The following is a 10,556-nucleotide window of genomic DNA, read 5'->3' as shown; positions in this document are numbered from 1 at the left end:
TTTTTTTAACCCAATCTCAGCTCTCGTCTCTGTTTACTCAGCAGACAGGTTCAGCGCTGCTATCGAGTGTTGGAGTTAAACATTTGTAATAGAGCAGTGTGTAATGAGCGGCCTTGGCACACACAATGCAGCTGGATTTGTACAGCCTCTCACTCTGACAATTAAGCCTCGGCTTCTCACATGTCAACAAGCAGCCAGCACGTTATTTGCTAACCATGCCAAAACACAACGACGCACCTCTGTCACATCAGTGACATGTATGCACCAAAAGAAGCCTTGAACTGTTCTCAGACCATACCTGCTAAGGATAGACCAGGCTATCTCTCTGGCTCGGAGTTGTTTACGTCCCTTGAAAGCAGCAGCATTGGGTTTTTTAAGCGTAAGTGGTGCCTTGTGGTTAACGTAGTGCTCCCTTCTTGATTCAGACAGAGTGTGGGACTGTTCGCCTCGTCCCCCCGGGAGCAACGGAAACATTTCCTGGGAGGAATTTGCCTCAGGAGTCTCTTGATCTGCCGTTATAAATACCCTATACAGTAAAAACAGCAACGTCCTGTCAAACACGCACAATGGGTTCTGCAAAGTTAAAAACAGACTTCAAAGTGAAGCCTTTCTACTCTCCGTTTCTGTAGGAAAGGCCACTCTCAGCCAGGTTTTGGTCTTGCTCGCTTTCTTGAGGGAAAACTTTCATTGAATGCCTCCATCTCTCAGCTGTTTGTCAAGTTCACTGTGTGCTGTGGGGTTACACGAGTGGAGCAGTGAGACCTGATTTGGCACAGGCTCAGCAGCATCTCCGTCAGTGTACTAATCCGGGATTGAGCCGATCAGAAACTCAACAAGCAGGGCTCAGGGCCTATGGCCACCCCCCATTGCTGCCCTCCTCCTCTGCTGGCAGCCTTTAGGCAGCCTATCCTGCATGTTGTTGCATGCCGGGACATTCGCATCTCAAAAGAATAAGTTTGACAAAAGGCTTTAAAACCAAAACTTCACAACCAAGGCAGAAAATTCACACCAGCCATAGGCTGAGTGCTGGTAAACTGTCTTTTCAGGCCGGTAAGTTTGTGTTCACTCTTCAGCCACTTTGGCAGGGGACCAGAAATTGTTGGGAAATCCTATTCTGTCTGGCCGGGTGGTTTGTCGGGATATACACCTACTACGAGGGAAGCTAAATAACCCTGGGCTTTTGCACATGCATGCTGGGCAACTAATATCCTAACAAAGAACAGTCTGTACGCCCACGTAAGAACCAGAACACTTTCAAACAAAAACACAGCTACAGACAGTTAGAGAGATCATTGTGGTCTCTCAGCAGCTTAGTTGGATAGCTTGTAGATTAGATTAAGGTAGATCTATAAAGCTACATGCCTAAAACATTACTGTAAGCAAAATGGTGCACTAAAGTTATGGATAAACTGTATCAAAACTGTTTAAAAACTAAGATAGTATGGTCTGAAATGCCCTTCACTGAAATTGGAAGTGTGAAAAATGCAAAAATCCCATCTTACCTCTTTTCAATACTCCCTAAAATGCCTAGTTTGAAGGCATCCCCGGGGTTTATATATTCCAGTGGCATAATCATCTATGTTCTGTATCATGCAATGCATTTGCATGCCTTATTAAATATCTTCAAGTGAATTACTGCAGGCTAAAGGCTATACCCACAAGCATTCCAGAGAGCTTTAAGCTACAGTGGTCGTTCTCCGTAACATAACGGCATCCACATTCAATCCCATGGTTGCATAATAATGTGACAGCATGCTCCTCTGGTCATCAGTCCTGCTGTGAAGACAAGCTCGACAGTGGATGAGCAGATTACTGCAACAGAGTCTTTTACAACCAGAGCTGATGGCAAAAGAGGGAAATGCTCTGTGAATCAGTAACCATGATGTAATAGCGAATGATGTGCAAGCGACAGTTTCCGCACATGGATTTCTGTCATTTCTGACGCGTTCTTTAGAAGAGGGAGAGAATGAGGACACAATACATTTTGAATTTGACATATTTTTAACAGAATAGTTTGGTATAGTTTCAAAAGTAATCTTTTTCCGACACGTGAAACTGTCTTTACAATCTAGGTCACATCAAACGAGACAGTGAGTACATGCAGGGATGATGGGGCTGATGCAACCCTGTGGCAACATCACCTGCCCCTGCTCCCAGAGCCAGGGGTGCCCAGGGGTCACAAACAAGGCTCTAGGATTGTCTTTAAATAAATAGTGTGAAAGTGTAGTTTTATTTTTATCATGGGGTAGACTTTGACAAAATGATAAGGCAGAAGAGGATTTACCTAAGATTGAGTAATCCATCACAGGTTTCTCTGTACACAACATTTACCACAATGCATTTGTCGGATCAACTTCTCCACAAGGACGATGGGCTTTTTGGTTAAAAGGTGTTTGTGTGTAGCAACACCTCAACCAAAAACAGCCCATGGCTTTTGTCAAGAAGGTGTAGAAACATCTGTGCTGGCAAATATGGCCCAATTTGTTACATTTTAATACTACTCAAATGTCCGAACATAACACACACCTGGCTGTTTGTCCTAATTGCATTTTCATAAATGAATCCCTGTAGGTGCCAACTTGTTATCTAATTCATGTTAGTGACAGCAGCTAGCTAACTTTAGCCACCAGTATCTTTTGCACTGTCTCTCAGACTTTCACTACATAAAACCTATTTTTAAAACGTAACACCAGTCGAAAGGAAATGCCAACAAGTTTATCTGAATTTACTTTACTACCACTGGATCCTGTTGTTACAGGTTTTGGTCAGACATGATTGTCATGTAAAAAAAAGTGTATTAATAACCATTATATGCATGCTTTATTACATAAATTGTCTCTGTTCCACATTTCATCAAAGATATAAAAATGTGAAATGGTTCCATAAGATTTATGTCACCTTTTTTGTTCATGTCCCCACTCGTGTATTTTTTTGGCAAGATGTGTGCACATTTAATACCCAATATTTTGAGTTTTTGGTTTTCTTATAAAATGTATTTTTGTAGTTTTTTTGTCTTTACTCTGCTACCAAAGCAATACTACAGCATCAATTTGATCTTATTACACGCAAAAATATTATTCATAAATCTAAATTTACATTTTTATGAAATAACGTATGATTTCTGGCTGTATTTGGATCCCTAGCATATTCAGTTTTGTATTTTTTTAAAATACTTTTACCATGTTACATTATTTTTAAAATTGCGACTTGCAGTAAAATTGGTTTATATATATATATATATATATATATATATATATATATATATATATATATATATATATAAATAATAACCTATTCTGCCATACACAAACCCACTCATTGTTAGCTTACTAACCTTCCCCGGGTGCGACTTAACGTTAGCTAACTTAACATTAGTTGAATTATCTCTCGCACAAAAACACTTCATAACCGGAGAATTTGAAAAAGTAAGAGACACAACACATTGCTATTCCTTAAGTTCCCGGTCACATCTAAATTTACCCATACACGTATAACGTTACTCCAAATTTTTGTACCTGCAGACAACTTGTGATGGCACCAAGCTAAAGGCTGATTCCTAACGTTAGCTAGCTATGTTAGCTCCTCAAAAAAAAACTCGGGTCCCAATCAATATGTATTTTATGAATTACCTAGAAAAGATTGTCGAAACGAACACCTGAATAACTTCACTGTACAGTTTGTAACGTAAGCCAACAACGTTGCCAAATAACGTTAACGTTACCACATTAATGCTCAAATTAACGTTAGCTTAGCATAGTGACGACGTTAAGTTGTACCATACAGTTTGGGATATCTGCTTTAAGACAACAAAACGTGTGTATGAGCCCAGCAACTGCAGTCTTGCAGCTATGGCTATAACATCCCTCATCAGCTTAATGGTGTGATTATTAATGGACACAATTCAAAAGCGCCCCTGCTCATGCTCTCAACTGCCATGGAGCTACCTTTCCCCAGGCAGCTAGCTAAAGCTAACGGGTTATAGCTCAACTGTTCACACACTTGCCTGGATGGACAAACTTCAGAGATCCTTAAATGTAGTTGTCGCTTTGGTGCTCCTGGGTAAACTGACGAGCAGCCGCAGTTATTCCTTAGTTTAGGGGCTAAAGGCTCTCTCGTATGCCTCGTATCAAGTGCATGCAGGACCAGTGTTTCAATCTCCTGGTTGTCAAATCCCAGCGACCTCTCCACTCCGACCTCTCAACCCGCAGTGTGATGTGCAGAGACAGGACGACCTCTAGCGTACACACAGACAATGACAACAATTTATATCGTCTATGGTAATAGATTTTATTCAACCAAGATCCATTCAGTGGTAAGATGACTCTGGGTGGACATTATTATTTATGTATTCATTTTTATTCTCTCGGCTAAATACCAGCCGTCCATGTGACCAATGCATGTTCTTTTTTGGTCTACAGTAAAACTAGCAGTCAGTCCATTGCTTATGAATGCCCACTTACCATCACAAATGTAAAACGGTCTGCACTTATAGCAGTGCAGTTAAGTTCCCCTTGCAACACACAAAAACAGATTCACTTAATAACCAAATATTGACAATAGCATTGGTCTTTAGACACACCTTCAGCCGACCAGCCTGATAATCAGACTCAACTGTCATTTTGTTTTCACCTCACTTATTTAAATAGCTGGGGGAAAGTGAAGTGAGAAGTAAACAGAGGGGCTGGCACAATCCCAGCGTCCTTCCTCCAGACAGTCTGGGGTCCAGGCTGGGTCGTTGACAGCAGCGAGCCCGGCTGTGGTTGGTAAATTTGTCCAGTTCACCAACTACCAACCTAGCTAAACACCCAACATGTGGATTGTCTGGTGATAATACAAATACAACAGTCAGTTGTCACATTTAAAAGAGACAAAAGGCAAACAAGGACGTTGAAAGGTGCAACTAGAGAACAGCGCTGGACGTCCCTGGAGCAAAGAAGGAGACTCCTTTATCATGGACCTTGTACTGAAAGAGTTTCTTCTGTGTGTACTGCCCATCACCTTGTCTCCTCCTCCAACACACTTCCACCTGAAAGCAAAGAACGCTATTGGTTTACTTACATTGTTTAGTAAAATCTTTTTGTGCATCTTGTGCTGATCACCTGCAATACATACTGTAGATATACCTTGTGCCATATTTATTCTATCTATCTATCTATCTATCTATCTATCTATCTATCTATCTATCTATCTATCGGTGGTACGGTTCATGAAAAAACATCCGAACCGTTCGGTCAACAAGCCAATGACACATATGTTCAACTTTGATTTATTCAATAAATCATTTTTGTCTTAAATCCACCCTCCATTTTCATCCTACATCAACATTTGCAGCATCCTGAGCCTTTTTGGTAAGGTTACTAGGAAAACTCAGCCTGGAGTAGTTTTATTCTCCCTAAAACATGTTTCAAGTACTATAAAAAAAAAAAATCACAACTTTTTTTAATGTTTAACACATTCTGACTTATTTTAAAGGATAAACATTTTATAAGAGCTACATTGAAGTTGGCAGTTTGATAAATGCAAGTTATTTCAATTGATATACAGTAATATCTCAATCTTTGGGTGCTAAAAAGGCACAGACGTTCCTGTCGATGGCAATACACATTCTCCTTTTTTTGCTAAATAAATGAAAAGCTTGTTGAAATCATCAATGTCTCCAAATCTCCCAGAGCTTTCCTCAGAGATGGTACCAAACAATGTGCTTAAAGTCAAGTCAAATTCAGTTTGTGCATGATTACATGATATAAATATTTTTTTATACTGTGTCCTAAATTGTGGATAATTAAGAGATATATATATATATATATATATATATATAAAATATGCTGAAGTATATTTATGGAGTTAAAGATTAAATGAAAAAATAACAAGAACCGTACAGAACAAAAACTGTAACGCTAAAACCGTGATACGTACCGAACCGTGGGTTTGGTGAACCGTGCCACCCCTAGTTTAATTGTTACTAAAAAGTCATCTTTATTCACAGCACTCTCCTTAACTGTATGCAGTTATACTTGGACTATAGACACATCTATAAAGTGTTATAAAATGTATCAATCAGAATCATTAAGGCCGTGCAGACAAACACACTGACCTGGCCATGTATGTCCCTGCAGAAGCCAGTGGGGAGGCCCTGAACATGAAGAGTGAGGCTACACTGGTGGGTCAGGCCCTTCAGAAGTCTCTCTGAGCCTTCATCATCTCCATCATCCTCCTCTTCTTCTTCCCCGTCACAGCGTACCAGCATCACCACATTGCCCTGCAATACAAATACAGTAAATACATATTACAGATACTGTACATACAGTGTACTATATGGTAGCTATGTTATAAATACACGCAGCTGCAAATTCAATTCAAACCACAACCGGCTCAACGCTGGCTGTGCCCGATATGAGTATATGCCACTTAAAAAGCCTCAGATAAATCATGCTTTGACTGACAGCAAGGATACAGACTGATCTCATGAAATGGCGTATATATATGACACGACAATGCGTATGCGATTATTGGCGTGTTATTAAGACGCATACTCACTATTTAGCGTTTAAATCAATGCCGTTTGGCCTTCATTGACTCACATTGCCTTTCAATAGCATGTGAATTTACGCCGTAGCAAGTAGTATGAAAGGGCAAATATCTGCGTAGGGAGGTTGTGGGGGTGGTGGATGGGTAAAACATAGGACTTTCACCCAGGAGACCGGGGATCGTGTCCCGCGTGTCATGTTTCCTAACTGTCGGTTTCTTTTTTTTGTTTTTACTAAGTGTACAGTGTTTACGTCCGCTGTATACGGGGGTAGACATACACGCGAATAGCTCAAAATGTGTACAGATAACATGCCAATTGGCTTAAGGAAGTCGGCGGGTATGTTTACACGACGTCATGATGTCGTGTTGAAGGATCTCACCTGTAGCTGCGAGCAGACGGTGGCTCGGCAGTAGTGGCTGAAGTCCAGCACGGCTCCAACGCTCACCCCCAGACTCAGCAGCACGCTGAGGTCATCCACCAGCAGCACCGGCGGGCCCCACTCCTCTGCCCCATCTGCCCCCGCTTCCCCGCCACCAGAACTGGTCACACTGGACCGGACAAACTCGTACAGGCTCTTAAGGCCAACAGCAGGATCCCTGAAGACCGAGACATGAGGGAGGCAACAAGGTGTCAATAGGTCTGGAAATATGTGGAAACATTTATATAATTTTACATCTTGATATGTTGGAAACAATGTGAGTAGTGTGTAAATGTCATCTTGTGTGATTGGCAAACCTGATAGAGAGATCAAAATGCAGTTGCTAGACTTTTAACTGGCACAGGGAGAAGTTCTGGCTCCAGTTCTGGCTCACCTGCATTGGCTACCAGTGAAATATAGAATCGTGGACCTGCTGACTCCATATTCTGCCCCCACATCACTCAGGTCATCGTCACAACAGCTCCTTCTAGTCCTTCACTCACGCTGCAACACTAAAGGGGACCGTGCTTTCTCCGTGTCTGCTCCCAGGCTTTGTAAAAGCCCCCCGCCCCATATTAAGGCATGTTTTACAAGTGAAAACTTCAAATCTTATTTAAAGATTCTTGTTTATAGCCATGTCTGAGGCTGCCTGGCTTCTGTCTGATGTGTTTTTTATTCCTATGCTGCCTTTTAACCCATTACTGATTTAACTCACTCTTCTAACGTCCTTCTTTTTTTGCCGTTGGTTTTACCAAGCAAGTTGTTTCCTATTACATTTTGCGGTGTTGTGTTTGTTATGTACTTTTTGTTTTTATTTATGTAGCCTGCTGTTTAACCATGTATCGAGGCATTCTTTACGGCATCTGTCCTGGTTGTAAAGCGCTTTGGGTCAGCTTATGCTGCTTTAAATGTGCTACGTAAATAAAGAGGACTTGACTTGACAAACTCAAATACATACATTGAAAGTTACGTTCATTTTATTATTACATAAATAATAATAATAATAATTACAATTGATCAAAAGCGACTTATAATTGCTATATGTCTCAGAGGTTGCACACCTCTGGAGCAACAATGGGGTTAAATGTCTTACTCAAGGACACATTGGTTGATGTATTGCAGTGGGAATCAAACTCGGGTTTCTCACACCAAAGGCATGTGTCACATCCACTGCGCCAACACCCCCCCTATTACATCCGGGTTACAAATGATGACATATGACAATAGCAAGACATAAGTCTGTAAAGGTAAGAGGACAAAGTGGAAAAAGCCAAAGAAAATGCGTTTGTACCTGAGGAAGCCCATGGCTTGACTTCTTGTGTCAGTTTCTTGAGGAATCAAAACAGACAGCGACTCATTCAGTCCCTCTAGGAAAACCAGCTGACCCTTTTCCTTTGCTTGTGCTAGGCTGACGCCCTGAAGACACACAATTCACACAAAAATTAAATGTCATGACTCGTGATTGCACCAAGCTAAATCCAAACATATTCTTTTTCAATATATATTTCACACATTAACGAGAAAACATTGCGGTGAACAAAAATGGGGTCATACATGCCACAAAGAGCTAGCATTACCGTTACATGTAAATTCAGTGTATGCATACCTAAAACTACAAGATAACAGATAAAATCCAAGTTTACACATTGGTATTCGACTGCCCATATAATGTGTGACAAGTTGTTGTAAGACACATTACGTTTAGGCTTTTTAGCCAATGCTTGGCTGGAGTTCAATGACTAATTCTTTTTTTTCCACATTTTAGAGCAGTCAAAATTAGGATAAAGCCAACAATAATGATAAACTCTGTAAATGTGCCTGTGACTGAAAAAATAATGTATAATACAGAAGCGACATGGAAAGAAGTAAGAATTAAGAATGGTTCAAGTATGTTTTAGAGTAGGAGACTGACACGATGGATTCAGTTAAGTAAATGCAAAGCAAACACATCAATATCATGTAAAATAATGTCACGAGGTTTTCCTCTTACAGTGTAAATGTTAAATAAGAATACAGTACACGGATGACAACATTACAGACTCACCAGCCTTTGACTGATTGCACTGTAATGATTGAAGGACTGCACCAGACCCAGAAACCACACTTTGCAGCGTGCTGAAAAAATAAAAATAAAAATCAGAGAGAGATCAGCTGGCTGAATATGCTGTATCAGACATGGATGAACAGTTTCTCTCATTTTGATACTTCACACTTGACAGGTGTCAACTCACCTCGTAGGTACAAAGAGAGGAAGTGGTGAATGAGGAAAGAGGCATCACTCTTTCTGTCTGAGAGCAAGACAAATTCCCCCTGTAACGTTATAATAGGAGGACAAAGTTACAAACTTTAGACGACTAGGATGCCGTAACCTGTTGAGGTTAACGTTAAGAGGAACTCACACATAGAAACGTCATTAGCATGCTACAGTGTGTTACACCTTAATAAAGCAATGTGTAATGATGACCATTTTACCATGCCAGATCAATAAAAAATGTGTTAACTCCTCACCTGTGTGAAACTGTCGGGATTGGTGTTCAAGATACTGTTGAGCTCTGTATACATAGCTAGCTAGCTAACTATAACGCTAATGATACTAGCTAACCTAACTCTAATTAAAACAAGCTAAACAGTGTGTGAGTGGGCTGAAATAACGTTAAAAAATAGGAGCAATTAGCAGGAATTAGCCTCAAAATGTGTCTTGTAAATTCATAAGTTAAAAAATAACGTCAACGTTTCTACTTTGCTAGACAATTTTCCTTTCCTCTCAACTTGCCAGCTGCTGTGCTAACTTCAAGTAGCATTCAATGAAATACGAATAAAAACCTCACAGGAGGTCTCACTCTGCACTTAGCGGTGTAGTACCTTTGGACCACGGAGAAGCCGTTAACGTCTTACTGCTGCTTAAATATGTTACGATACATAATTATTTTTATAAGTTGTATTGATTCTAGACTACACAAAAAAAAACCACAAACGTTTTAAAAGTGAATTTCAGGTTTTCATTGCCTATTTGTTTTTAGAAAAAAAGCCAGCTCAAGTCTGTGAAAGGAAGGTCTCCATGGCGACAGCTTTGGACAGCAAACTTGATAGACGATCTTTGCTTGCACATGGCGACTTCTTCGACGTCTTTCCAACCAAACACCTGTAAGACACTGCCACCTGTTGGCGGGACCGTGCTAATGGGAATTCGTAGCAGTAGTAAGTTGGTGTGGTGGTGTTGGAACCAATGTTACTATAAATAAACAGTTACATGCAGGAATAAAGTCAAGCCACAGTCAAATGAATGAACGTAAAGGAATTATTCTCATCTCGTGACAAATTCTGCCTCAGAGAAAATAAACGTGACCTCTACTTTTCATTCTTCCACTTTAGATCAGATTCTAAATTTGTCAATCTTTAGCATCCAAATGTGACTCAAGAGAGGACTAACAGTCTGCGCCTTGTTTGTTTGTGTGTTTGTCTGTGTCTGTTTCTGTGTGTCTTGTTGGAGAGCTGCAGACATTGTTCTTGCTGTTGTGTTTTTGTTGTGTCTACCTCCACTTTTTTTCGGTATATTCATAAACTTTATTTCAGGCCCAGGGGGATCCCTATCATAATACAAACACACAC

The 10,556-nt window shown here is 40.5% G+C and overlaps 2 protein-coding genes across 6 annotated transcripts in view; both read right to left on the bottom strand.

Moving 5' to 3' along the window:
* Positions 1-4,213, bottom strand: part of scap (SREBF chaperone) — a 67,878-nt gene extending 63,665 nt beyond the window's left edge. For 2 of the 5 annotated variants that reach the window (XM_032517565.1, XM_032517564.1), the window contains exon 1: positions 1,503-1,798. In XM_032517565.1, the coding sequence (XP_032373456.1) occupies positions 1,503-1,576 (74 nt within the window). In that variant the 5' untranslated portion in view covers positions 1,577-1,798. Of the gene's footprint in view, positions 1-298; positions 1,067-1,502; positions 1,799-4,012 lie in introns of those variants that run through there. The other 3 variants (XM_032517563.1, XM_032517562.1, XM_032517566.1) reach the window with 2 other exon arrangements.
* Positions 4,214-4,262: 49 nt separating this feature from the next.
* On the bottom strand, positions 4,263-9,770 carry elp6 (elongator acetyltransferase complex subunit 6). Its single transcript, XM_032517618.1, has 7 exons — positions 9,456-9,770; positions 9,179-9,257; positions 8,992-9,062; positions 8,239-8,363; positions 6,909-7,125; positions 6,095-6,259; positions 4,263-5,026 (listed from the first exon to the last, which is right to left on the bottom strand). The coding sequence occupies exons 1-7, from the start codon at positions 9,507-9,509 to the stop codon at positions 4,901-4,903; spliced, it is 837 nt and encodes a 278-aa protein (XP_032373509.1). The 5' UTR covers positions 9,510-9,770; the 3' UTR covers positions 4,263-4,900.
* Positions 9,771-10,556: the final 786 nt, after the last annotated feature.

This window comes from Etheostoma spectabile, chromosome 6 (assembly GCF_008692095.1).
Source record: "Etheostoma spectabile isolate EspeVRDwgs_2016 chromosome 6, UIUC_Espe_1.0, whole genome shotgun sequence".
NCBI classification, from domain to species: Eukaryota; Metazoa; Chordata; class Actinopteri; order Perciformes; family Percidae; genus Etheostoma; species Etheostoma spectabile.
Note: the sequence above shows the minus strand (reverse complement) of the source record. Positions and strands in the feature narration are given on the sequence as shown.

What these genes read in the sequence shown, in the direction of transcription:
- elp6 (XM_032517618.1), bottom strand. Translation starts at nt 9,509, where the DNA reads ATGTATACAGAGCTCAACAGTATCTTGAACACCAATCCCGACAGTTTC. An exon ending in GTGCAATCAGTCAAAGGCTG is followed by an intron (nt 8,364 to 8,991) that starts GTGAGTCTGTAA and finishes GTGTGTCTTCAG; the next exon opens with GGCGTCAGCCTAGCACAAGC. An exon ending in GCAGGGACATACATGGCCAG is followed by an intron (nt 5,027 to 6,094) that starts GTCAGTGTGTTT and finishes CTTTGCTTTCAG; the next exon opens with GTGGAAGTGTGTTGGAGGAG.